This window comes from Sminthopsis crassicaudata, chromosome 1 (assembly GCF_048593235.1).
Source record: "Sminthopsis crassicaudata isolate SCR6 chromosome 1, ASM4859323v1, whole genome shotgun sequence".
NCBI classification, from domain to species: domain Eukaryota; kingdom Metazoa; phylum Chordata; class Mammalia; order Dasyuromorphia; family Dasyuridae; genus Sminthopsis; species Sminthopsis crassicaudata.
The window spans coordinates 46442582-46469579 of NC_133617.1; the positions used below are offsets into that span (position 1 = coordinate 46442582).

The 26998-nt window shown below is 48.1% G+C and overlaps 3 protein-coding genes across 9 annotated transcripts; 2 read left to right on the plus strand and 1 right to left on the minus strand.

Moving 5' to 3' along the window:
* Positions 1-19: 19 nt before the first annotated feature.
* Positions 20-11102, plus strand: PET100 (PET100 cytochrome c oxidase chaperone). The gene is made up of 4 exons (XM_074300846.1): positions 20-130; positions 8531-8617; positions 9133-9165; positions 9588-11102. Exons 1-4 carry the CDS (start codon positions 20-22, stop codon positions 9663-9665), a joined length of 309 nt encoding a protein of 102 aa, XP_074156947.1. The 3' UTR covers positions 9666-11102.
* On the minus strand, positions 10065-16896 carry PCP2 (Purkinje cell protein 2). Of its 5 annotated transcripts, none has more exons than XM_074300819.1 (6): positions 16589-16896; positions 13977-14102; positions 13745-13897; positions 11730-11844; positions 11249-11403; positions 10065-10258 (listed from the first exon to the last, which is right to left on the minus strand). In XM_074300819.1, the coding sequence occupies exons 2-6, from the start codon at positions 13986-13988 to the stop codon at positions 10139-10141; spliced, it is 555 nt and encodes a 184-aa protein (XP_074156920.1). In that variant the 5' UTR covers positions 13989-14102; positions 16589-16896; the 3' UTR covers positions 10065-10138. The 5 variants fall into 5 exon arrangements, with proteins under 5 accessions (XP_074156920.1, XP_074156913.1, XP_074156906.1 ...); XM_074300812.1 differs by having other exon boundaries at positions 16734-16863; XM_074300805.1 differs by having other exon boundaries at positions 16670-16768.
* On the plus strand, positions 16865-25294 carry STXBP2 (syntaxin binding protein 2). Of its 3 annotated transcripts, none has more exons than XM_074300685.1 (19): positions 16865-16981; positions 18101-18150; positions 18637-18718; positions 18959-19035; positions 19130-19208; positions 19316-19419; positions 19550-19698; positions 20603-20687; positions 20784-20914; positions 21026-21133; positions 21446-21503; positions 21961-22026; positions 22619-22699; positions 22857-22995; positions 23124-23233; positions 23588-23683; positions 23982-24067; positions 24212-24372; positions 24529-25294. In XM_074300685.1, exons 1-19 carry the CDS (start codon positions 16945-16947, stop codon positions 24612-24614), a joined length of 1785 nt encoding a protein of 594 aa, XP_074156786.1. In that variant the 5' UTR covers positions 16865-16944; the 3' UTR covers positions 24615-25294. The 3 variants fall into 3 exon arrangements, with proteins under 3 accessions (XP_074156786.1, XP_074156804.1, XP_074156796.1); XM_074300703.1 differs by having other exon boundaries at positions 16920-16981; positions 18624-18718; XM_074300695.1 differs by lacking the exon at positions 16865-16981 and adding an exon at positions 17902-17920.
* Positions 25295-26998: the final 1704 nt, after the last annotated feature.

The following is a 26998-nucleotide window of genomic DNA, read 5'->3' on the forward strand; positions in this document are numbered from 1 at the left end:
CAGTCTTGGGTTCTAACCAATGATCGTACGTTTTGCTGCGGAGTTTGACTTTGGGCGGATGTGGTTTCAGAATCTGGCGGAAGCAGCCGTCGGACCCGACAGGATGGGGGTGAAGCTGGAGGTGTTTCGGGTCAGTGCTTGGGGTCTGGGCGGGTGCCACTATTTTTCCCGGGGCCTGTGTCGGGAGCGGGAAGGGGCTTTGGAAATGGAATCTAGAGGCTGAATAAGAATCCCCTTCACCACCTTCCCGCAGAGAAGCCCCGGGAGCTGTTGACCGCCCTCCTTTACCCTTCTCCGCGTCGTGGTCTGGCGGCGTTATCTGCTATATATGCACTTCAGAGCCGGTTGCCTTGCCTACGGCAGCAGACCCCTCCTCTCCCGGTCTCCCCGCAATTTTTCCAGCCAATCTTCAAATCATAGAAACTGAAGAGGCCCTCCCCCTCCTGTCACTCCGTGATCCTAACTGTGGTGGCTACAACTGAGCCGCCGACTCCACCGGAGACCCGAGCTGGTGCCGGGGGAAGGGGGGGAGGGAGGGGGGAGTGATGACGTAGTTCTGTAGCTCTTTTGTAAAGTACCTCACTGATAGCTCGCTTTTTCCTGGCATTTGTTAAGTGCCTACTGTGTGCTAAGTGCTTTACAAATAGCATCTCATTTGATCCTCACAAAACGCTTGGGATTACTTGCTTTTTACTACAGATGAGGAAACTGAGACCTAGCCACTGGTCCTGGGTCTTAGTAAGCACCTGAGGTAGGACTCTAAAGAGTGGTACTGTCTCTCCCTTACGGTGGGGGGCTATAGGAGAGAGATTGTTCTGGATCCGTGACTTCGGAGGGACAGGGAGCCCCCAGGAGGGCGCCTTCTCTTCTCTTTAACCTGTAATCCCAGAGGATGGCTTAGAACAAGGACAGATTAGATGTTTTGCCCAGGGTTACTCAGCTAGCCTGTATTAAAGGCTGAACTGGAATCCAGCTCCAAAGCGAACTTTCTGTCCCTGTTCCACACTTTCTGTCTCCTCTCTCGTAATTCTCTTGACTTCTTCCCAGAATCCCATTAGTTGTTGTTCCCCCCCCCCCCCTCAATGACTACCTTATGTTGAGTTTACTAAAAACTAACAGATTTTTTCCTCCTCAAACTTCAGTTGAGCCATGACTCCTTCATCCTATGCTTTTTTTTTTGTTTTTTTTCTCTGAGGCTGGGGTTAAGTGACTTGCCCAGGGTCACACAGCTGGGAAGTGTTAAGTGTCTGAGTCTGCATTTGAACTCGGGTCCTCCTGAATTCAAGGCTGGTGCTCTATCCACTGCGCCCTCTAGCTGCCCCATCCTGTGCTTTTGAAGTTGATTTTTTAAACCCAAATCTAAGACTTTGCATTTGTCCATATTGAATTTCATCTTTTCAGGCTTAGCTTAGTTCAGAGTATGTTAATTCTTATCGAATTCCTAGTTCTGTGTCATCTACAGACTTGATGGGCGTGCTGTCTATTCAGTCTTTATCCAAATATTTGGCTAAAAATGCTAAAAGTGGAACTTAGATCCTTGGGCCACTCAGGCCACTTCACTAAAGACCTGTTTATTGAAACTGAAGCCCTAATGACATTCCTCTTTGACTTTGGTCTTTCAACTGGTTTTAAAAATATGTAATTGAATTACCGGACAGTTAGGTGTGGAAATGGATATATCACTGCCCCTAAGGTCAAGAAGACTCCTTTTCTTGAGTTCAAATCTGACCTCAGACATAGACTAACTTTCTGACCTAGGACAACTAATGGCTTCTTCTTTTTTTGGAAAGTGATATGTGATCTGTATTTTCATTTGTTTTTCTTTCTTTAAAAAAAACAAAACAAAACTTTGTGTTCCAAATTTTTCTCCCTCCTTTTCCTTCTCCCTCTCAAGATACCAAGTGATCTGATATAGGTTAAATAATATGCAATTTTAAAAAACATATTTCCATATTTGTCATATTGTGCAAGAAAAATTAGATCAACAGCAGTGTTACTACTGGGTTTGTATCCCAAAGAGATCTTAAAGAAGGGAAAGGGACCTGTATGTGCAAGAATGTTTGTGGCAGCCCTCTTTGTAGTGACTGGAAACTGGAAACTGAGTGGCTGCCCATCAGTTGGAGAATGGCTGAATAAATTGTGGTATATGAATGTTATGGAATATTATTGTTCTGTAAGAAATGACCAGCAGAATGACTTCAGAAAGGCCTGGAGAGACTGACATGAACTGATGCTGAGTGAAGTGAGCAGCACCAGGAGATCATTATATACTTCAACAACAATACTGTATGAAGATGTATTCTGATGGATGCAGCCATTTTCAACAATGAGATGAACCAAATCAGTTCTATTTGTTCAATAATGAAGAGAACCAGCTACACCCAGTGAAAGAACTCTGGGAAATGAGTGTGAACCACAACATAGCATTTCCACTCCCTCTGTTTTTGTCCGCTTGCATTTTTGGTTTCCTTCTCAGGTTAATTTTACCTTATTTCTAAGTCCAATTTGTGCAGCAAAATAACCATGGATATGTATACACATATTTAACATGTATTGTTCTACCTGCCGTCTGGGGGAGGGGATAGGGGGAAGAAGGGGAAAAATTAGAACAAAAGGTTTCAGCAATTGTCAATGCTGAAAAATTAATTATCCATGCATATATCTTGTAAATAAAAAGCTATAACAAAAAAAATTTAAAAAAAGAAAAAAAATCAGATCAAATGGAAAACCATGAGAAAGGAAAAAAAAAAAGCAAGCAAACAACAACAAAAAGGTGAAAATATTATATTTCTATTCCCTTCAGTCTCCATAATTTTCTCTCTCTGGATGTAGATACCCTCTTCCATCACAAGTTACTGGAATTACCTTGGATCACTGTGTTGTTGAAAAGAACTGTGTCCATTATAATTGATCATCACATAGTTTTAGTTGTTACTCTATACAGTATATTCTTGGTTCTGGTTACTTCACTCAGCATCAGTTCATGTAAATCTTTCCAGGCTTTTCTGAAATCAGTCTGCTTATCATTTGTCTAGACCAATAATATTCCATTACATTCATATACTGTAACTTACTCAACCATTTCCCAATGATGGGCATCCATTCAATTTGTTGAGACAAGTCACTTAACTCTATTTGCCTGTGTTTCCTTCTCTGTAAAAATGAGCTGGAAAAGGAAGTGACAAACCACTCCAAATGGGTTCGCAAGAAGTCAGAGACGACTAAATAATAAATTATATTGTAGTCTTTGCCTTCCTGTGTTTTTCACAAGAATAGAATAAGATACTTTATCAAATACTTTGTTAAGATCCAAGGAAACTGTATCTTCAGTTTAAGTTACTCGTAACCCTTTTAGAAAAGGAAATAAAGTTAGTCTTGTATGATCTGTCCTTGATGAAGCTAAACTGATTCAATGTTTCTTTTCTGCATGTTTCAGAGTTTGGCGAGGAAGGAGCTTTCCTCAGGGGATCTCTTTCTGAAAGTGATAGATGAATTCTTTCAATCAGTATTTCCTCCTCTATTTCTAGAATATTGGGGCAATTTTTCTTAATGTTTTCTTGTAGAATGTTATCTAGGCTCTTTTTTTTGGTCATGGCCTTCAGATAGGCCAATAATCTTTAAATTGTTTTTTCTAGATCTGTTTTTTTCAATGAGGTATTTCACATTTTCTTCCATTTTTTCATTCTTTTTAATTTGACTTATTCTTGCTGCCTCACACACTCATGAGTTGCCATTTTCCTGGTTCTCGTTTTTAATATGTTGTTTCTTCAGTTAGCTTTTGTATATCTTTTTCCATGTAGTTAATTCTACTGTTTTAAGGAGTTGTTTCCTTCAGACAATTTTTTTTTCTTTTTTTAAGCTGTTGTTCTCTCTCATGCATACCTCTCATTTCCTTTCTTATTGCCTTTTAAAGTCTTTTATGAGCACTTTTAAGTATCTCTTTTTGGACTTGAAACCAATTCACATCACTCTTTGAGATTTCCTCTGTGGACATTCTGCCCTCATCTAAATTTGTGTTTTGGTCTGTCCTGCCCCCATAGTAGCTTTCTATGGTCAAGATTCTTTTCTGTTTCTTGCTTGTTTGCTTTCCTTTTCTTTTGGTATTTTGGTATTTCCTTTTTTTTTTTTTTTTTTTTTTTTTAATACTTTTATGGCTGAGTTCTGCTCCTGAACTAAAGAGGGCGCTGTCCGAAGTTTCTTCTTGTTCATCGTATAAAGATAAGCACAAGGATGAGCACAAGGAGCTCCTTGTGTTTGCAGGGATTTGCTTGCTCTTTTCAGGAGACAGCCTGGTTTCCCAGAGTTTACCTTCTGAGCTGAGACTTGAAGCTCCCTCACTGATTTGCTCCTCTACTGAGCCAGGAATGAGGAATTTAGTTGCTGATTTGCTGTGATTAAGACCCTCTCACTGGCTTACCCAGAATCCATTTGAGCTGGGCTGAACACCCTTTTCATCACAGTGATACTGACCTTTCTTGAATTGTAGAGTGGTTTCATTCCACCAAGCTCTGTTCAGAGATTTGGTTTCATGTGGGTTTTGAGGGAAACTAGGAGAGCTTGAGCAGTTGCCTGACTACTCCGCCATCATGGCTCCACTCCTGGAAGTTTCTGGATATTTCCTAATCATCCTTTCACTGTTACATTTTAGAATTTTCCCAAGAATTGAAGTCAAGCTTAGTAAATTAAAAATTTCAGGTTTTGTTCTCTTGGTAAAAAGTGTCTTTTTGAACTTGGTGGGGGATGTTATAGAGGGGAGTCCTGTTTAGGTATGAGTTGAACTGGATTTGTTCTGAGCTTCTTGCTAAACTCAAGATTCTTAATTTTGAATAATTCAGTTTGTCTGAAGGAAGTAACATAAGATAAGATTGGAAAAACAGAGTGACCCAAGATTGGAGAGGGTCTTGCTTGTCAGACAAAATAGTTTTGACAAGGGAAACCTGAAACTGAAAGGAGGATCCGGAAACTCTCTGAAAACTCCTTCAAGGAGAAATTCTCCTTGAACTCTATCTCTGTGAGAGATTCCCCCTAGGGTTTATCTTGGTGGGACTAGTTGAAGTAATCTCATTTAGCTGGACATCTAGATTTCTATTGACCCCTATTGTTGGCTCAAAACCACTCCCAGTAAGTGGTCTCATCTAGGCCTGGGGGCAGTGACAGCATTGAGGGAATCTCATTCAATTGAAACTTCTTTCTCAGATTTCCTTATAAAAATAGCAACTTGGGGCTTAGTCCTTGCAGAGGATCTAATATTCCATGCCAAGGAACCTCACCCTGGCATAGCTGCAGCCTCTGCCCACTGAAATTATATTCTTGTTCAGCACTACCCTCTCTTTATCTTTTTTACCTATTTTCTTAAGACTTTATACCTCTCTGTCTCTCTGCCAGGACCTTGCCACTAAGGATTTCAATCTTTCTATTCATACATAGCAAAGGCTGACTTCCCAATGCCAATAATAAACTTCTTTTTACCAGTCCAACGCGAATTCATAAATTCCTTTACAAAGGACCTCTGCACTGTCAAAAGGTGATTCTCACAACTCCCTACCTTGCGCTGAATCCTAAGGGAATTTAGAGGAACGAAACCTCTTCATTTGGTTCCCTGACCCCTGAACCTGCCTCTAACCTCATCATTTAACTCCCTGACCACCAGGTACCCTAACTCATCTTTTGGTTCCCTGACCAGAATCCCGAAATCTAAAGCTCATTAGTTTGAACTTGGTAGCCTCTAAAGAGTTACTGAAGATCTTTGAATCAAGTGACATGAACAGAGACCTATTCATAAGGAAGGTTATTCTGAAAGTATGTAAAGGACGGTTTAAGGGTTAAAAAGCCTCTAGAAGCAAGGAATGCAGCTCAAGGCATGTGGGAGGACCTGAGAGATGAGAGGTACTGAGGTGCAGGCGAGGGCATAGCCCCAAGAGTAGTGTCTGACCCCAGGTACCTCGTGTCCCTCCTTAGTGCTCTCAAAACCTAACACACCTCCCTCCTTCTCAGGCCAATCCCAATAAGCCATGTTCCTCTGGTCCTCAGGGGGGAGATGCTATCTGAGAATAAAGTTCTCTTTCACTTCATCCTTACATCCTGGTGGTCTGTCTCTGTGGGATCTGGGTTGGTGCCCCGCCTAGTCATGCCTTCGAGGGACGGGCATTAAGAGTAGCTTAAAGGGGAGCTACTAGGTTAGAGTAGCATTAAGAGACAGCTACAGGATAGTTTAAAGGCAGGGAAAGAAGGGAATCAGAAATTCAATTCTATAAGCATTTAGTAAATATTTACTATGTACATACTGGGCACTATGCTAAGTGCTGGATAGAAAAACAATTTATTGTTTGTCCCTCAAGGATATAACAGTTTCTTGGGTGAGGTAGGATAGGTAAGGAGATACAATGTAATAATGGGAAACACTAACAATTAGAGGAAACTAAAAAGTTCTGGAAATAGTAGTGCTTGAGCCAAGCTCTGAAGGAAAATAGGGGTACTGATGTGCAGAGGAGACAAGGTATAGCATGCCAGGCATGAGAGGTGTAGATGGAGGATATAGAATTTTATTCACAGGGAGCATCAACTAGGTCACTATGACTGGAGAGTAAAGTAACAGGGAATAATGTAAAACATTATAATATGGAAATTTGAAAGGAGATAGTAGAGCGGAATTGGAGAGGGCTTTAAATGCTCTACAGAAGTTAAGATTTTATCTCAGAGGCAATGGGAAGCCACTGACACTTCCTCAGTTTGGGGAGTTTCAGTGGCTCTTTATTGATTCTGAAACAATGTGGTATAGTGGTTAGAGAACTAGAATCAGAGGTAGGCAGATTTGGATTCAAATCTAGCCTCACTAGCTATGTAGGCAAATCATTTACTCTCTCTGGGTTCGTTTCCTATGTTTTAGGAATATGAATCTGGTAACTGTAGAGGATGGATTGTAAGGGAGAATATCCACTCTTCAGACAAGGAGGCCAATTAGGAGGCCTAGGAAAGATAAGAGCTAGTTGCAGATTTTGGGGTCGGTCATCTGCATCGGGGAAGTAGATGAAATCTTGGAGGTGAATGAGATTGCCTGAGGAGAAAAGAAGAAAGCCCAGATTCCCTAGAAGTAACTATGTTAAGAGGTTGTGAAAAGTGAAGAGAAAGAACCTAGGCAGTGTAGAATTGGCCCATCTCTGCTGGGCCTCAACTTCCCCATCTGTAAAGCAAAGGAGGTTGAGCCTAATGGTCTCTGAAGCCTTCTAGTTCTAGAGCTGGGATCATAGGGTCTCCTATGATCCCTGTGCAGCCAAGGCTAGGATCCTGGATAGGCTTGAGGGGATTGGTAAATTTGGATGGGAAAAATCCTAATATTTTTATTTTCACTATTTTCATTTCCTTCAATGATATAAATATATTGTTTTGAGAAGGGCTTCATTAGGTTTCACCAGACAACAGAAGGGATGGTGGTACAGAATGGTTAAAACCCCTTGGTGTATAGCAGGGGTTCTCAAACTGTGGCCTGAGGGCCAGATGCGGCCCTCTGAGGACATTTATGTGGCCTGACAGGTTATGGCAAATGGGCTGAGGAGCAGAGACGAAGTGTGAGCTTTTGTTTTTACTATAGTCCAGCCCTCCCACAGTCTGAGGGACAGTGAACTGGACTCCTATTTAAAAAGTTTGAGGACCACTGGTGAAGTTAAGGAAGAAAGGGACCAAGAAAAGTCCATTGGATTTGGCAGAACAGAAATTCATTGGTAATGGTGGAGAGAGCAATTCAGGAGGGTGTTAGGGGCCAACACTGGATTGCACTGGGGTTTACCTCACCAAATGTGAGGTGCCTGTTAATGTGCTTGGCTCTGAGTGAGGTATTGTGGGGGTAGAAAGACAAAAAACAGTGTCCCTGCCCTCAAGTGTATTTTCTCTTAAGGGTGGTAATGTGAATACAGCTTATACAAGGATAATTAGAGAGGGAAAGAGCCCTGGCAGTTGCAGGAAAAGATGCAGGGAGAGATAATAAAGACTTGGAGGAATTCAGCATGGGTATATTCCAAAATATGTATTTTATTCTTCAAAATACATTTGTGGCTAAAGATATAATTTTTTAAATCGGTAAGAAAAAGAGATTTCATGACCATAGTCCAACATGGCTTTAAAAGACTAAAGAAATTTTCAATTATACATGGAAAGTAATGTAGCAAACTGCTTTCTCTCTTTTTTTTTCCTAATTATTAAAATGAAAAATGGGAACTTAAAATTTTACTTTCCAAAATAGGAAAATCCATGTTTCAATCTGAAATTCTACAAAGTGAGAATTGTTTTATATGCATTTGTTCATTAATCTTGAGAAATGATATCTAAGCTAGCTGCATGCTTCCTAGTTAGAGACAAGTCCAAAGTTACTCATTCTCTATGGGTGATGATTATGATTTTTTAAAAAATTTATTCTTGTTTGACTAAAAGTCTTCTCTAGATGACTTTTTAAAAGAAGTTTGACTTTGAAGTGGGGTGGGGGTGGGGAGTAGAGGGAGGGGGAGAGACGTGACCTTAATTCTTTGTCCCTTTATAGATGGTGCTGTACCTCACCTTCCCAGTGGCCATGTTCTGGGTCTCCAACCAAGCTGATTATTTTGAGGAATATGTTGTTCAGCGCAAGGTATATGAGGGGCTCAGGATGGAGGGGCCTGATGCATTCTTTGCAACAAAGTGGGGGACCCACTGGGAGAAGAACATACCCTATTTTCCACACTCTATGGCCTCAGAAGTCAGGCTTGCTGTGCTTTCCCAAATGATGATTGTACTTAATGGGGCATTGACATACCCTTGGACTTGGAATCTGGACAATCAGCTTCTCTTGCTAGCTCTGCTATTGACTTACTGTGTAGCTGCCAACTCTTTGTTATTTTCTACAATGGGAGGGCTGGACTTCATGGTCCCTGAGGTTCCTTCTAGCTCTTATATTCACTACCAATCACACCCTCCATTCTATTCATCTAAGTAGCAGTAAGGACTGGAGGCAATATGGAGAAAGGTCAGAGGTCCTGAGAGGCCTCTTTGGCCTAGAAGAGGTCACTGTTCTTATTCTCCTGGCCCTGCTGGGGTAGGGGTGGGGAATGCCATGACTGTTTTGGTCTTCTCCCTCTCCTCCAGTGATTTCTTTTCTTTCTGCAGCGGGAGATCTTCCCTCCGGAACGAGAAGATCAGGTGAATCCTCGAATTTTCCCTGTCATATGAGTGTGTGTGGAATGGTTGAGTTGGGATGGCAGGTGGAAATATCTTTGGGGTCTGTCTCAGCTCTCACTCAGGGTAGGTGAAAGCCTAATTTCAGGTTAGAACTCCTTGGTTCAAACTCCTGCTGTAGTCTTAGGAAAAACTAGAGAATCCTCAGGAAGGAGCAGGTGAGAGACAAATTCTGATTGTATGTGGCTCCAGGAAGGAGTGCAGCCCAGGGGGGAAGCCTATGGAGATTGGAGGGAATTGGCTGGGGGTTTTTCTCTCACATGTACCTTACTCTTTCTTGCCCCTCCCACCATGTATTCTCCATTGGAGTGGGGCTGGCTTCTGGGGACCGTGGGCCAGGATAATAACTGCATTCTCTTCTGACATACTTTTCTAACCCATGTTAGCGCCGGGAGCTAGAAGATTTTAAGGAGCGAATGCGGAAGCAGCGTGAGGAGAGGCTACTCCGGACTGCCCAGCAGTGACCTGGGCTTTATCTGGAAATTGAAGTGACCCATCCCTCCCCCCAAAGTCTGGATGCTGCACAGTAGAAATTGGGAGGTGGGCCTCTTATCTTACAAGGGGGCTCCTTCCATCCCTGTCTTCTGATGAGGAACTCGGGAAGTGCCATATCCTCTCCTCAGTCCCTGGCTCCACTGTACCTGTAGAAGCTTGTGGCCTTGAGAAATATCCCACCCGGACTAGTCCATCATAACCCAAACACATATTAACCCCATAACCTTCCCCACTTTGGTCCTTGTCTTTCAGGGCTCTAGCTAAAAGCTATCAGGATAACCATTCAAGGAGAGTTGAAAGAAAACCTTATATTCTTCTACCCCAATTCCTTAATCTAGTGACAATAACAACTCAGTTTGACCCCTCACTCAGTTTATGTGCAAGCCTTTTATTTGGTGACATGGGACTGGTTGAGTGTGAAAACCAAGTCAGTCCCTAGCCTTCAGGGGCTAGTAGTTTGTGGATGGGGACTGCTGTTCCTTCGGAAGCTAAGGGCAGAGGGGTCTTGAGGAACCAACAGGGGATTGTGGCTTCTATTCCCAGTTCCTTGCTCCACACCATCCTGTGGGGACAAGAAGGAGGACCAGTTTAAGAAATGTTCTTCTGGAAAGCAGAGACATCGTTGATCTGACAGGGGGCCACAGAAAGTCTGTTCTCCTCATTATACACCTTGGGAAATTGAAGCCTACAGAGAGAAATGTGGACTTATCCAAGGTTATATAATCAGATCAGTTCTGAGCCCTGACATCCTGCCTCCCAGATCTACTTCTTTTCTGGTCTATCTTCAGTAAAGGCAGAAACAAACAAGAACCTCCTCCCCTAGAAACAGGACTTTCCTATTTTGTCTTTTTTTTTTTTTTTTTTTTCCTTTTTCTTTTGAGGCTGGGGTTAAGTGACTTGCCCAGGGTCACATAGCTAGGAAGTGTTAAGTGTCTGAGACCAGACTTGAACTCGGGTCCTCCTGAATTCAAGGCTGGTGCTCTATCCACTGCACCACCTAGCTGCCCCTTTCCTATTTTGTCTGCCTGATTGAGGCCTTTTTCTTATACTTCTAGATCTTCTGAACCCAAGAAAAACCCCAGCAGAGCCAGTGAGGTTATTTTGGCACTTTGGGAATTGACTAATGACTTCATGGAAGAGAGGGTTAAAAGATGTGGGGACTGAAGGAGAAGCTAATGAATGGGGTTGGGGGGAAATGTCTTGATTCTTGGGGTCTTGGAGATAACGATGTCCAGGATATCTGGATTCTGTTCCTAGAGTCTAACCTCTCCTTTTGTGGGACCGGAATGCTCAGGGGTTAAGAGGAGGGAGACCAGAGATTAACCAGAGCTGTATTAGAGGAAGTGGAGCAACCTCTTTTCCCCCACCCCCCCAAAATAAAAAATCAAACCCGAAAACCAAACAAACAACCTTTCCCATCCTTTCTTCCCAGAGTTCAGAGGCTAAGTTGCTAAACACATTCTTTAGAACCTGAGCAATCTATTTCCCAGCTTTCCCCCTGCTGATTCAAAGACCTGCTTTCCTTTCCCAGTCTCATGGTATAGCCCTGTACCTTAGGGGCCCCAGACTGGAAGCCAGGCAAGTAGTTGATGCTGGCACGTTGGTCATCCATACGACGTCCCTGAGTGTGGGCCAGCATGTCTATCAGATTGTCCATCTCCGGAGGAGCAGCAGGGCTGGGGCTAGAGCTGGGGCTGTGACAGTTCTCTGGGGGAGGAAGGTGAACAGGGACAGAATAGATGCTGAGGTGAGGCTTGAGCACTCTGTGGGATATTGGGGCCAGCTGCATAGTCCCAGCTGTGGAGGGAATCTGGGAAGACAGATGCCTGGGGGTGGGCTGGGAATGTCTGGGAAGGTGCCCAAAAGCCCAGTCCTGCAGGAAACAGGAGACCCAAGAACCTGATTCTAATTACAAGAGGGCCTTCTGGGCATATGGTTATACAAATGTACACTCATACATGGAATGAATGCAGATAATTTGCATTCATCCAGGTTCACCTGATATATACATTAACCCTTCTGGAGTCACTCACTGTTGGGAGGCCCCTGGCCTGGTTCTATCTGCAGAGAGCAGCGCTGCTCCTCCATCCGACCGCCCTGGACATGGGTTAGCAGGTTGAAGAATCCATCCTCTTCCGGGGTCCCTGCCTGAGTTATTGATGACTGGAGTTAGCCCTAGTACCATCACCCTCCAATCCTGAGAGCCTCTCTCCACTAGGGATCCTAGATCTAGCTCTGGAAGGGATCTTAGAGGCCATTGGATTCAATTGCCTCATTTTTCAGATAAAAGAAACTCAAGTACAAGAGGTCACAGTAGAGTCAATAATGATTTGACCCTAGGTCTTCCTGATTGCAAACGGACCTACTTCATCCAGACTGTTTTTACTTCATATCCTCATATTCTTCCTCTTTAGGCTTCTTCCTCCCCATCCCCCACCTACACACACACACACACACACACACACACACACACACACACACACACACACACACACACACACCAAACCTCTTGACTTTTGAAATTACCTAGTATCAAACAGAAATGGAACTGATGGCCCTTGTTGTAAATCCTTCCCCTCCCCATGAGAACCGGGGAATCTTCTCTTCCCCTTGGCTTATTTTCTCTGCTGCCCTCCACCCCAAGTGAAGATGCTCTCAGGCCACCTCTAGCATACCCACCACGTTCCCCAAGTCTTGGCCCACCCGAGCCCCATTCTCCGTGATCTGGATTCCTGTTCTTCATTCCTTTCCCAAGCCTATGTCACTAGTTTTCTCCCAGTTCTATGAGGAAGGGCAGAAATAACTTTTTTGATCCCATCTCCATAAAGAAGAAAACCCCTTTTTCCCTACCTTACCCTAGTGATGATATGGGTGACCCCCTGCCACCCTACCCATCTTACCATGGTCTGAAGCTGCACTGTCTGTTCTCTGGCATGAGAATGCGATGTGAATGATATAAATGCCTTGCCTTCCTGCACTGTCCCCACTCCTACTTCTGCCCCTAGGGACCCCTGAATCAGGATAGTTCTGGCTACAGCCATGTGGCTGCAGCTGGCTCTGGGGAGAGGCATCTGTTAGTGCCAACTTCAATGGCCTAGATCAGAGGCTGAAGTAGATGTTTGGGAACAAGTTACTCCCTTGGGAGAGTTGAAACCTCCCCCTCCCCTAGTTTCCAGATTGCCGCTGACCCCCCTCCCCGTGACCTTGTGGCGTTCTCACTTTAACGGTCCTGCACCCAGGTATCTCTTTCCATCCTCCTCCCTCCCCCTCAAACTGGGAACTGGGTCATTGGCCTCCTTTTTGGCTCTAAGCCTTTGGAGACACTGGCCTTGCTAATGAGATACCTGCTAATTAGAGTTATGTTGGTACAATCGGGAGATCTGAGACCTGGCAGGACATGGAGATCACAAGGGAGCACTAGGTGGGGTGGGAAAATGAAGGAGCTGCTCTGATGTTTTCACCTCCTGGGCTACTAATCCCCCAGACCTTTCTGACCAAAATAGATCCCCTATTACCTCATTGGGAGCACTTGAATTTGCTGCTTTCTCCTTTTTCTCTTCCAGATCAGCCATCAGACTGGATCCCTAGGTAATTCCTTACTAGACCCCTTGCTCCCCCTCTTGTGTTCCCCTTCTGAGTTCTACCCCTAACTTGCTGCAGATGCCCGATTCTAACTCCCACTGTTGCTCTTGGCATCTGGAGTAGGACTTTTAAAGGGTGGGGGAACACCCACGATCCTCCCTCAAGCCCCAAATCCTAGACTCCATCTGGGAGTCCCCCCCTCTCCATCTGCTCCCACCCAGACTAAGCCCCATAAAGATCATCCAGATAATTGTTTTTGTGGAACTACACTAGGTGATGGTTGGGGGTGAGATGCCCAGGCCTCCTCCCCCCCCCCCCCAACTTTACCTCATTCCCTGGGCCTGGCTCTCTCCCTCAGCACATGATTTCTACATTTTTTGACTTGTAGCCCTTTTCCTAAACTCACCTGTGCCATATACCCCAAAGTCACAGGATCTATACCCTTGCCCCTGCCCTAGCAGCTCACCTGGGATAGCAGAGTCTGGGAGCAGGCGTACTGAAGGCTCAAGGTAGGGTCTCCCAGACACCTGGGGGGCAAGGCTGCATAGGGGGAGGCCAAGCGGGAGATGGCGTGGAGAAGACGGAGCCCATGGCCTCGTGGGCGGTGCCCAGAGCCTCTCTGTGGGAGAGAGAAATTGGAGATTTGCTCCTCACTTTACTCCCCAGCCCCAGTCCGCCCCAGCCCTCCTAACTTTTACCTGGGAATGCATCCTTCCCACAAAAAGCCTTTTCCTGCTGTATGAAGAGCTTTGAGAGTCAGGGCATCTTCCCTTGACTTTTCACTCTCACCTCCCCAAACAATGTCTCCTTTCTCTTCTGTCCACCTGTCCAAAGATATGGAGGGACCTTTCTGGTCAGACTGGTATTGGTTGACTCAGTCTCCTTGGTTATGCTTCCTTAGGGAATGGGATTATTCTCCTCCCTAGGGGGGTCTTTACCTCCTTATATACCCACAAGGGCCTTATTACCAGCTCTGTATAGCCTTTGGGTCCAAGCTTTGGAGTGGTTACTATAACAACCTGGCTAGGGGAAGAGCAGGAGCTGGAGGTACCCAAGATCTCCCTTCCTCATTTCCCCAAACTGCCAGAACCCCAAGATTTTCCAGCTCCTCAAACTGAAGTCTTCGAAATTCTATTTCCTGAATTCCCCATTCAGAACGGTGTGTGTGTGTGTGTGTGTAAGGTCTTGGGTCAGACCCTTTCATAGCAGAAGAAGATCGTGAATGCTGTCTTAAAGTGTTGGAGGTGCTGTTAGGGGACAGCAGTGTCATGAGGCCTTTATTTTCTGCATCATTTTTCATACAGTCTTGGCATGGAGAATAAGATACATAATTGCCCCCAGATACATACATTCTCCCTGATGACAAATCCCTCCACCTCCCCCTTCTTCAGGTGACTCCATGGTAGGTGCCTGGGGTTTTGACCACCCTTATCCTAACTCTTGGGATAGAAGGGGTTCTGGGGCCCTCCCTATAAAGGGGTTAGAATGTATGGCTGCCTTTCTGTATGTGGGTCAGAAGTGGGAAGAAGCTGAATATCTAGTTCAATCACCTCATTTGAGAGAGGAGGAATCAGCCCCAGAGAGCGGCAGGGGGCTTCTCTGTGTGTGAGATAAACGCATTCCTGTGTCCTTTGCCCAGGTGAGCATACACTAGTGACTGTAGAACTGTGCCACTGTGTCTGTCCTTGAGACAGCTCACGAGGCAGCAGACTTGATGAAGCACACTTCTGCTTCTTAACAGAGAGGTGATTGACTCGGGGGGCAGAATGAGAACAAGTTTTTGGACCCGGCAAATACAGGAATTCGTTGTGCTTGACTGTGTATTTGTTAGGAGGGTTTTGTTTTGTTTTGTTTTTCCCTGTGGGAAAGGGGTGGTGGTTGGAAGGAGAAGAAATTAATTTGTTAATTGAAAAAAAAAATTTTTTAAGAGGCAGTAATGGCTATAGTATTGGAGCTGGAGTTAGAAAGAGCTGGGTTTCCTTCCATTTCTGACACTCACCTTCTGTATGGTCTTGGGTGAGGCTCTTAATGTCTTTAAATCAATAGTAAGGTTAGGTCTAGTAGAATGGGGTTTGTGTGAGTGTGTGAGAGAGACGGGCACAGTAATTGTTGCACTGGCACAGTGGAGACAGTTAGTGACAGGAGGATATGGATTCTAGTCCTACCTCAGCTGAATACTGGCTGTGTGACTCTGGACACATCCCTTAGCCTTTCACTTCACTAGGCAGCTCTCTGACTATAAGAATAATGAACTTTTACATAGCACTCATAGGGGTTTCAATAGGCAGATCTACAATGAAATCAGCAAGAAAAGAAGGAAGGAAATAGAGTGGGAAGAAAGGAAAAAAAAGGAAGGTAGGAAGGAAGAAGAAAGTAAGGAAAGGAGGAAAGAAAAGAAAGGAAGGAAAGGAGGGAAGAAAAGGAGGGAAGGAAAGGAGGGAAGAAAAGAGAGGAAGGAAAGGAGGGAAGAAAAGAGGAAGGAAAGGAGGGAAGAAAAGAGAGGAAGGAAAGAAGGGAAGAAAAGAGAGGAAGGGAAGGAGGGAAGAAAAGAGAGTAAGGAAAGGAGGGAAGAAAAGAGAGGAAGGAAAGAAGGGAAGAAGAAAGGAGGGAAGGAAGGGAAGAAAAGAGAGGAAGGAAAGGAGGGAAGAAAAGAGAGGAAGGAAAGAAGGGAAGAAGAAAGGAGGGAAGGAAGGGAAGGAGAGAAGGGGGCAAAGAGACCTAACTAACTGGGATGATACCAGTTGTGTTATATGACCCATAGGTAAATCTCTGATTTTTAAAAAAAATTTTATTAAACTTTTTATTTTTAAAACACACGCATAGGTGATTCTCAACATTGAACTCGCAAAACCTTGTGTTCCACTTTTCCCCTCTCCCTCTCATTCCCTCCCCTGGACAGCACGTAATCCAATATATGTTAAACATGTGCAATTCTTCTATACAAATTTCCACAATTATCTTGCTGCACAAGAAAAATCAGATCAAAAAGGAAAAAGAGAAAGAAAACAAAAAGCAAGCAAACAACCGCGAAAGAAGTGAGAATGCTATGTTGTGATTCCCTCTCAGCCGCCAGTCTCTCCCCGGGTGCCCACGGCTCTCCCCATCACAAGACCAGGGGAACGGCCTGAATCTCCTCGCTGTGGGAGAGCCGGTCCGTCAGAACGGATCTTTTCTAAACCAGTATTGATAACAGCGGTTGCAAGCTTTCACGCTCTCTACAAACGACACGTTAGGAGGTGAATTTGTGACTGGGTCCGGGGGACCTCTGGGTGTTCGAATGCCTTTCTGGGTAATTAATTAATAATAATACCGGTAACAGCGCTTTGAGGTTGCAGAGTGCTTTTCGACTATACCCCCTCGGAGCCAGGAGCTACTATTATCCCGGTGTTACCTTTGGGAAACTAGTATCAGGAGTTCGTTATAACGGGCACGAATGCTGCGGCCGCCAAACAGACCTTTCCCATCTTGCCACTTTCACGAAACAGGCTCCGAGAGAAGAAACTGACTTGGGGTGGGGAGCCAAGGAGCTGGGTCACGTGGTCGGGGCGTGGCCAGGTGAGGGAAGGGGCCCTCGCCAGGTGGGAAGGGGCGTGGTCTCCCGCACCGACGCGAGTAGAAACCCCGCCCCCCTGGGCCAGACCCGGAAGCGGCGGCCCCAGAGGGAAGATGGCGCCCTCGGGGCTGAAGGCTGTGGTGGGCGAGAGTGAGTACTACCCTTTATCCTATTGGGGAGTGGGCCCGAGAACCGAGACACCTGGGTCCGGGAAGGGGGGAGTGGCTGGGAGCTTGGACACCTGGCTTCCTGAAGGAGAGGAGTTAGGGGCACCCAGCCCTGGCTCCCCCAGAAGAGAGGGCTCTTGGAAACCCTCCGAGTTCGGATTCCGGGGTCCCTGGGGAGCGGGGCGGGTGTCGGGGCGTTTCAGCCTTTGGGGAAGGAGGCTTCAGAAGAGCGGGGGGAAGAGAGAGGGTCCGGGTCTCCTGGGAGGGGGATGGGCGGCTCGTAAATAGTAGGCACTTAATAAATGCTTATAGAATGAATGAGGTTTGAGAGACTAGAGTCGGGGCGCGGGCCCCGCGCGGGGCTGAGACGCAGACGCCTCGGGGTAGGGGGAGGAGTCGGGACGCTTGGCTTCGGGACACTTACTGGGGGGCTCGGGAGTGCCGGGTTCCTGGCTCTCTAGGCCAGAGATTTTCAGGGAACTAGAAGCCTGGATGACCTGATCCCTGGGGAAGGCCAGAGCCGGAGTAGGGGGGGGATGCCTCGGGCTCCTCTGCGCCTAACCCCGTTCTCTTACTTAACTTTGGGAGAGCTCTAAGTGCTTTGGGATCCTCTATGGAGGGAGTGGTAGCCGGAAGCAGAAGCTGGGCCCCACCCCGGTCCGGAGGGGGAAGGGGAGTTCGGTCCCGTGTTTTCCCACCCTTGGCCCAGAAGTTCGGGGCTCAGCTGTTTCCTGTAGGAGTGATAAGGCGGGGGAGATAAAGCCCGCTCTGACCCCGGCCTGGCCCTGCTGAGCCTCCTTCCCAGGCCTGGCAGTGGCCGTCCCTCGGTGGGCTTTCTGGAGTGTGCAGCTCGCACAGATGGAGCAACTGAGGCTCGGGCTCATGCTCAAAGTCAGACTTTGACTTCAGAGCCTCAGCCCTGGTACTTTTCCCACAGGGTTCGAGAAGTGGGGGTGGGAGATGTTAATGTGGAGGGACTCAGGCCCAGCCCTGACATTCTAGCCTCGAGGGGCAGGACAAAAGGGGGGTCGATGCTTGTTTAACCTGGCTCTCTTGGAAAGAGGGTCCTTAGCCAGCCTCTCACCCCCCTTTCCTCTTGCAGAGATTCTGAGTGGAGTTATTCGAAGTGTCAAAAAGAATGGAGAATGGAAGGTAGGATCTGGGGAGCCAGGATATCCGGATTCCTCAGGACCTTTAAAGCAGATCTTGCTCTAGGTCACCTAGGTGGGACTCCTTGGGCAGGACCTTCAGAGAGGTGTAAGAGGAGCCAAGGGAGAATGGTGGGAGCTCTGTCTCTGGAGATGGGAGAGCAGAAAGGTCAAAGGCCCTGCTCGTTGAGGGGCTGCTGTTCCTGGAATTGGGGGTGGGTTTGAGGAGTTAGTGACTCCCTATTTGCCACAGCAGTCCCAATTGGAAATCTTGGTGTTTTGGTCAGATTCAGTCGGGGGTGGTCCTCAGAATGCTACACTGGGACAGGGGTGATCTGCCCCTGCTTCCCTAACTTTTGCTGACCCGTGGCACCTTCCTCTCTCCTGGGTCCTCCTTTCCCATGGCACCCCCGTCTGGGGGTACAAAGCGCAGAGGACCGTAGGGGTGCCCCTCCGGTGACATTACCCTAGTCACAGCTCTGTATCGTAGGTCCTCGTCATGGACCGCCCCAGCATGCGGATCCTGTCCTCCTGTTGTAAGATGTCAGACATTTTGGCGGAGGGCATCACCAGTGAGTATGAGGCCCCCCCCGCTTGCTGGGTGGTGCGTCCCTGACTCTCCAAGGGAATGACATCCTCTACATCCCCACAGGACTGGGGCCGTGGCTCTGCTCTTGCTTCTGCTGGGAGGGTGGGGGGTGTTGGGGAGTTGTTCTCCTGTCCTTGGGACCTCCCCACAACCTGCCATGTTGTTGTGTTCCCTCTCCCTCTCCTGTTACATCGCTTCGTGCGGTACATGAATGGATATCCAGTTGTGGAGGACATTAACAAGCGCAGGGAACCCATCCCCAGCTTGGAAGCCATTTACCTGTTGAGCCCATGTGAGAAGGTAAAGGCCATTGGGCTGGAAAGTCCCCAGGCTGGGAGCTCTCTCTGCTGCCTCTGGTTGGGGCTGGAGGGAGTGACTCTCCCATTTCTCCCAGTCTGTCCAGGCTCTGATCAATGACTTCCGGGGAACCCCTACCTTTACCTACAAAGCAGCCCACATCTTCTTCACAGACAGTGAGTGACAAGTCACGGGCTTTGGAGGGAGGAGACAGGAAGGAGTTCTAGGGGCTGGACCAGGAGTCCTGCTCTGACTCTCCTTGTCCACTTTCCTCCCCACCCAGCGTGTCCTGAACCCCTTTTCCTCGAATTGGGCCGATCGAGGCTGGCCAAGGCGGTGAAGACACTGAAGGAGATTCATTTGGCTTTCCTTCCGTACGAGTCCCAGGTGGGGCCCAGCCCTGGGACAATGGCGATAAGGGCTGTGCAGGATTGAATGGGGAAGGAAGGTCAGGGCCAGGGTTACTTCAGTCAGGGATGTCCCCCAGACTCTACAGCTTTACCCTTCACCCTCCCAGGTGTTTTCCTTGGATGCGGCCCATAGTACTTACAACTTGTACTGCCCCTTCCGGGCTAACACAAGGATCCAGCAGCTGGAGAGGTTGGCCCAGCAGATTGCCACACTCTGCGCCACTCTGCATGAGTACCCTGCTATTCGCTACCGAAGGTGTGACTTATCCTCTCCTTTGCCCTTCCTCTCCCCGGATTCTGCCCTTCCCACCCCGTGGGCCGTAAGGCCTTTCCCTATCGCTCTTGTCCCACAGACCTCCCCTTGCTTCTGGAATTCCCTAGGCTGCTTTTCTTGTCTCCTGTTTTTTTTCCCTTCAACCTTTTCCTTCATTTCCTGCTTCACTCCCACTCTGTATCATCATCTACTGTCCATAGTACAGGAATCCTTTCCCTTCTGCCCTAGCCCCTGATCCTGCCTCTGATCCCTTGCCCCCATCTTTCCCAGTCATACCAAGCATACTTTGTGGGGCAAACCACAAGCTTAGGCCCTTGTTACATTAGAACAGTTTGAGGGCTTCTAGTTCCTCCCTCTCTCCTACTTGTATCTCCTACATTTTCTTTTTTTTTTTTTTAATGTATTTATTTCTGCAAGAATTTATTATTCTCCAGTTTTTTCTCCTCTACTTGTCTCCTACATTTTTAAAAAGATGTATTTCTGCAAGCATTTATTATTTAATATCTTCCACTCCCAATGAACAATTAAAAAGAAAACCCTCATACTAAAGATCACAGTCTAGCAGCACAAATTCCCACACTGGCCATTTTTAAATGTATGTCTTCCTCTGCACTTTAAGTCTATTTCCTCTGGCAGGAAGTGAATGGCATTTATCTTCAGCCCTCAGGACTTGTGGTTGGTCATTGGCATTGACCAGAGTTCTCAGATCTTTCAAAGTTGCATGTCTTTCTAATGTCACTGTCATTGTATAAATTGTTTTCTGGGTCTGTGCTTTTCACTCTGTACCAGTTCACAGATTTTTCTGTTTTCCTCAGTTTCCTTGGAAATGCTTTGTGGTCATTTCTTATGGCATAAATTTATTCCAGTACCCTTGACCTTTTCACAGGGGGTCTGAGGACACAGCCCAGCTTGCCCACGCTGTCCTCGCCAAGCTCAATGCTTTCAAAGCGGATAATCCCAGTCTGGGGGAGGTGAGAGTCAGCCTGAGTAGGGAGGTGCGGGTGGGGGGAGGGGGTGGTATTTTTCTTGGGCTCAGCTCTCCCCCTCTCTGCTGTGTCTGCCTCCAGGGCCCTGAGAAGATGCGCTCTCAGCTCCTGATTGTGGACCGGGGCTCAGATCCTGTGTCTCCTTTGCTGCATGAGCTCACTTTCCAGGCCATGGCCTATGACCTTCTGGACATTCAGCAGGATACCTACAAGTATGAACGTGGGGGTGACAGTGGCCACCTTTGGGCGAGGGATATTGGGGAGGACTAGGCCCATCCCCCGGACCATTCTGTGTGCAGGAGCATTGTGTCTTGTCCTTCCAGGTATGAGACCACAGGTCTGAGTGAGGCCCGGGAGAAGTCTGTGTTACTGGATGAGGATGATGAATTGTGGGTGGAACTGAGGCACATGCACATTGCAGATGTGTCCAGGTAGGTCCCATTAGGGGGAGAGGGGTCAAATCCAGGCTGACCTCCCTTTTTGGAAGGTAGCAGGAGGTAGGGAGAAGAGCTGCATTCATACCTAGCTCTGGTCTATTGTGAATGTGACCTGGGCCTCAGTTTCCCCATTTGAAAAACAAGGGGGTTTGAACTAGACCCATACAATTCCTTCCGCCTTTAAATCTTCAAACCTCTTCCCTTTGTGCCCACCTTTCCCAATGCCCGCGTGTCAAGCCAATCAGCCCAGCCCCTGTTGTGCTTGTTCCCATATTATGTCCTCAATATCCTCCTTGACATCTTTAGGAAGGTCACAGAGCTGCTGAAGACCTTCTGTGAGAGCAAGAGGCTGACCACAGATAAGGTGAGAGGGGCTCCTGTTTATCTGGGGCAGGTTGAGTGGAAGAGAAGAGACCTGAGGGGAGGAAGAAGTGAGTTTGGGACACCATGATGAGGTGAATCCCTTGAGTGATGGTGTTAGGAAAGGATTTGGGTTGGTAAGGCTTCAGATCTGCTGGAGCAAAAGTAGTGGGTGCAGGATTGTGGAGCAGATCTTGGGGTATAGAAAGGACTTTGAGTGATGGTGGAGAGGGCTGGCCTTGAGGGCCTCAGGGTTTGGGGAGCTAGGACTGGCTGGAGGGAGCCCAGATCTAGAAAGTTGGAGGTAGCATTTTGGGTGGGCTGGACCAAAGAAGTGGGATGGGGAATGGGACTGAGTTGGGTAACTAGGCCTAGGGCATTGGGGTGATGTTTAACATTTTGGGGAGAAGGGACTTATTGGAGGCCCTGAACCCCACTGTTGGCTTCTTTTTCCTCCCAAGGCCAATATCAAAGATCTCTCCCACATCTTGAAAAAGATGCCCCAGTATCAGAAGGAACTGAACAAGGTGAGGGGAGCTCAAGACTCACTGGCTGGGTGTACTTTGGGGACGTCCTGAGGCACCGATTGAGTAAAAGGGCCAGGTACCCCACCTTCTTACCAGGTGCCCCCTGGGGTCTGGATCAGGCTTTTACTGGCTCCTCTGCCACCGAGTCATGCAACAAGCATTTATTAAGCTCTTACTGATTGCTAAGTGCTAGGGATAGGATGAAAGGCAAAACATAGTCCTTGTTCTCAAGGAGGTCATAGTCTATTAGAGAGACAGCTTGTAAACAACGCCATTCAGACAAGATCTGTGGAGGAGATGGGAGGTAATCTGAGAGGGAAACTTGGCACAATGTCCTCCCAAAGGTGGTTTGAACCAAGTCTTGAAGGGTGCCAGGTGGGAAGCAGGTAGGCAAAGGGGAGGAGGGAGAGCAAATTAAGCATAAGAGACATTCCTGTGAAGGGATGGTGATGGAAGATGCAGCGTTCCATTGGAAGAACATGGAGGCAGCAGAGTGGGATCTTAGGGCGTGGAGAGGAAGCAGCCTAACCAGGGAAGGAGGGTCCGGGTTATGTTTCAGCACCCGCCAGGACACTTGATGTTTGGTTTCTAGTATTCAACACACTTGAACTTGGCTGATGACTGCATGAAGCGCTTCAAGGGCACCGTGGAGAGGCTCTGCGGTGTCGAGCAGGTAGAGGCCCTCAGTGCTTGGGGGTTGGGAGCTAAGGACCTGGGGCTCAGGACTCAAGGGGTGCTGGGCTCAATGGAGGGATCGAGATCTTGGGGCTCTTGGGCCATGTGGGCCCCATGGTGGTGGCTGAGCCCTTGCCTCTACCCTGGCTCCCCAGGATCTGGCTTTGGGCACAGATGCAGAAGGAGAGAAGATTAAAGATGCCATGAAGCTTATTGTTCCTGTGCTGTTGGACACGGGGGTCCCTGCGTATGATAAGATCCGTATCCTCCTACTCTATATCTTGCTACGGAATGGTATGAACATGAGTGGTAGGGTAGAGCTTTGGTCACTGTCCTCTCCCATCATCCCCTGATCTCTTCTCGGGGTACCCAGGGACATGTTGTGTATCTAAACATGGACCCACGTGTATATGTGTCCCCAGGAGTAACTGAGGAGAATCTGGCCAAGCTCATCCAACATGCCAACGTGCAGGAGTATAGCAACCTCATCCGAAACCTGGAGCTGCTGGGGACCACGGTCACCATTGCCACGGTATGGGGCCAGGAGGGATGGTAGCAATCATTGGTGCCCCCTAGCATGGAGCTGGTCCTTGGCGTGAGTGAGGGAGTCGTGGAGGAGGTGTCAGGCCCTGGAAGACATGGTGGTGGGGAGCTTCACTATCCCCAGGGAGAAGACACATTCTTGACTTGGTCCCATATTCTTGAAGCTGCAGCCTCTCCCATTTCTCCCCTTTCTTCTGTTCTATCTCTGGGCTCAGCCTCTGTCTTTCTGTGTCTCTTTTTTCTGTCTATTCTTCTTTCTAGCCTGGACTGCTTTGCTGCTTGGGAAGGTGCCCCCCTCCCCCTACCCTGTCCATGACCCCCTCCCCTCCATCCCCTGCCCCAGGGCTCCGGGGTCCCTAGTCGAGGGGAGCGGAAGGAGAGGTTGGAGCCGACCTACCAGCTATCCCGCTGGACACCCGTCATCAAGGACGTGATGGAGGTGAGAGGGAGGGCAATAATCCTATGATGATCATTAGTCACCTCCCAGCCTCCCCCAGTCTTCATAAGCTCTGGCCTCCTGCTTCCCTATTTCCCTTCCCTGATCTTTCCCAGAGCTCCCCCGCAATGCCCACGCCCCTCTCATCCACCTCGCCTGCCCCCTTAAGCCACAGCGAGGCTTAATGGCAAATCCCTCATTATGGGCATTATCCTGGCATCTGATCCATGATCCCTGGGAGCCCCCCCCAGAGGAGGTGGGGTGATGAAGGGCACTGAGCCTGGGTGTGCTCCCTCCCCAGGATGCTGTGGAGGACAAGCTGGACCGGAAACTGTGGCCCTTTGTGTCTGACCCGGCCCCTGCCGCCAGCTCCCAGACTGCCGTCAGGTGAGGTGGGGGGAGAGGGAGAGGGGGGAAGGTAGAAGCTGCTCTTTGCCATTGGTCAGCTCGGGGTCCTTAAGAGACACCTGGGGCTAGGGGAGGGAAAGGCCTTGGTTCTCCCAGGATTCATCCCCTTCCTATCCTCCTCAGCGCCCGCTTTGGTCACTGGCACAAGAACAAAGCTTCGGTGGAATCTTCCCGGGCTGGGCCTCGACTCCTGGTTTACATACTGGGTGGCGTGGCTATGTCTGAGATGCGGGCAGCCTATGAGGTGACCCGGGCCACCGAGGGAAAGTGGGAGGTGCTCATTGGTGAGTTGGGGCTAGCTTGGGGGCCGGAGGCCCTGGAGGAGGTGGGGGTGGGGGTGGGGACAGGACCCCTGGATCCCTGAGGGGAGACGGGCTGGGACATCTGCTGCCCGACTCTTGAAGGGTAGAAGCTCCAGCTAACCTTTCTGTACCCAATAGGCTCTTCGCACATCCTCACTCCCACCCAGTTTCTGGATGATCTCAAGAATCTGGACCAGAAGCTGGAGGACCATCCTATGCCTTGAGGCAGAGCAACTTGATGCATTCCCCTCCCCTGCACCCAACAGGCAATAAAACCCATCGACCCCGATCTCACCTCACCCCCTCTCTGGGTCACCTTCTTCCTGCGTCCAGACCCTCCTCACAGCCCTGACCTCAGGGAGCCTTCACCATTGGAACGCAGGAATGAGGGGACTGATATGTACCTTCTTTGATGGCTTGTGAGGATGGATCCCAGCCCGTCGGATCCTTCTTGGCCTGTGCGGCGCTTGTCCCTGCCCCACTCCATTGGGGGCGACGTCTACCTGACAGGCTGGTGGCCTTCCTGGAGTTCTCACATCCTGTAGGTACCAGCCCCACGCTCTGATGTCCCTCCGTCATCCCTCAGTCTTACTACCGGGCTGGCCACTTCCTTTTCTAATCATGTCCATAGCGAAGATGGCACTGGCCATGATGTGAAGGTTTGATTGGAGGGGAAAGACATGGAAGTGGAAGACAGTGCTGTAGGCAGGTGGTGATGAGCTTCTGGATGAATGATGGTGTTGGCCACTGCTCTCCCTCTTTTGGGCATCTGAGGGCTCATTATAAAGAAAGTAAGGGACTTTCCCCTAGATTAGGGGCTCTTAACCTGGGGTCTGTGGATAGATTTTCAGGATCTGTGGACTTCAGTGGGGAAAAAAAAAATTACATCTTTATTTCAATATAATTGGTTTCCTCCTCTGTATTTTGTTTTATGCATTTAAAAACCTGGTTCTGAGAAGGGAAGGGCTCGTGACCTTCATCAGACTGACTCCCAGAGGGGCCTGGGACATGGAAAAGGTTAAGACATCACTTCTGAAGTCTCGTGTGCCACCAAGCTTTCCCTTCCCATGTGCCCTAGGTTCACAGCAACCCCTCGGTCCCATCCTTCCACTGGGGGCAAGGAGAAGGCATGCACCCCGATCAGTATAATTTAGGCAGTGGATACATTCACGACCTCCCAGATATTTAGGCTTAATCTTTGCTAACTTGCTTCAGCTTACAAAGATTAAGAGCAAGATGGGCCCTGCCCTCAAGTGGCTGGGTGATGTTTCCTCAACTGTGTGATGAAAGGGTTGGGCTAGATGCCCTCTAAGGTCCTGTCCAGTTGTGGATGTGTAGGCCTTTGGGTGACCATGTCCTAAGATGTCTTCTCTAAGCATTTGAGAGGCTACTTTGGCTCCAAGGAGAGGGCACTCATTTTGTCAGGAGAAGGATAGAGCTAGTGGCAGGGAGACCATGTAGGTGAAAGAGTGGGACTGAGAAAAGGGGAAGGGTCCTAGTGGTGTGGGGGGAGTATAGGAGAGGGAAGAGTCAGAATTGAGCCTGGGGGATGGCAATCAAGTCAGAGAGGTGGTAGGAGGAAATTCAAGTAAGACATCCTGCGACTTGGTGGAGGGGGTTGTGAGAGTGACAAAAACTAGAGGAGGGTCAGGGAGAACAAAGACTGTGAATAGGGCATTGTTTTTTTCCATGAGGACTGTTGCCTGCTGGGAGAATGGAAGCCAGTATTCAGGGAGTGAGGGGATAGCCCACCAAGAGATTTCAGCCCAAGGATCGAGGTGGGGTGGAGGGCAGTGTTGTAACTAAGGTGGTCTACCCCAGAATGCCAAGACTTGGACACTGACCGAACTTTCTCGTCTGCTGCAAACAAGCGAATTTAATTGGCAAAGTTTATCAGACAACTAGGTGGTGCCATAGTGGAGAGAGCACCAGGCCTGGAGCCAGATTCTTCTTCCTGGGTTCAAATCTAGCCTCAGATCCTCACTAGTTTGTGACTCTGGACAAATCACAAGTTTGCCTTAGTTTCCCCTTCTGTAAAATGAATTGAAGAAGGAAATGGCATTTCTGCCAAGAAAACTGTGGTTGGAGACAACAAAACTGACTGATCACAAAACTTTATTAGTAAAAATTGGAAACTCCCAGATGATGCTTTCTTCCTCTCTGCAGTTATTTCTCCCCTTCCCCCCACCTTCCTTCCTCTTTGGGGCAGACCGCCCTTACTGTCCGAACACCACCACCTTCCCCAATTGAGCTTGTGTTAGAAGGTGGACTGAAGGTGTTCTTTAGGGGAAGGGTTGGGGAGCTTGGCAGGTTTTATAAAGCCTGACCTAGACTTAGGAATGATGGTTATAGTTCACCGAGAAGGAAGTAGGAGTGACCAGTGGGAAAAAGTCAGTCATGGGGCAAGGATAGGAGGGGCCAGCAGCAAGGGCTGGTGCTTGGGTAGGTGGAGGAATGGTCCAGGGCAGCTGAAGTTTGGCTCCGAGGTCCTACTAACCATGGTGATCCTGCCTTCTCTGGGCGACAGACCCTTAGAAACAGAATCTGAAAACATCTGGAATGGTGCTTTCTCTCCCCTGTGCTCCCATTTAGTCCAATATACCCCAAG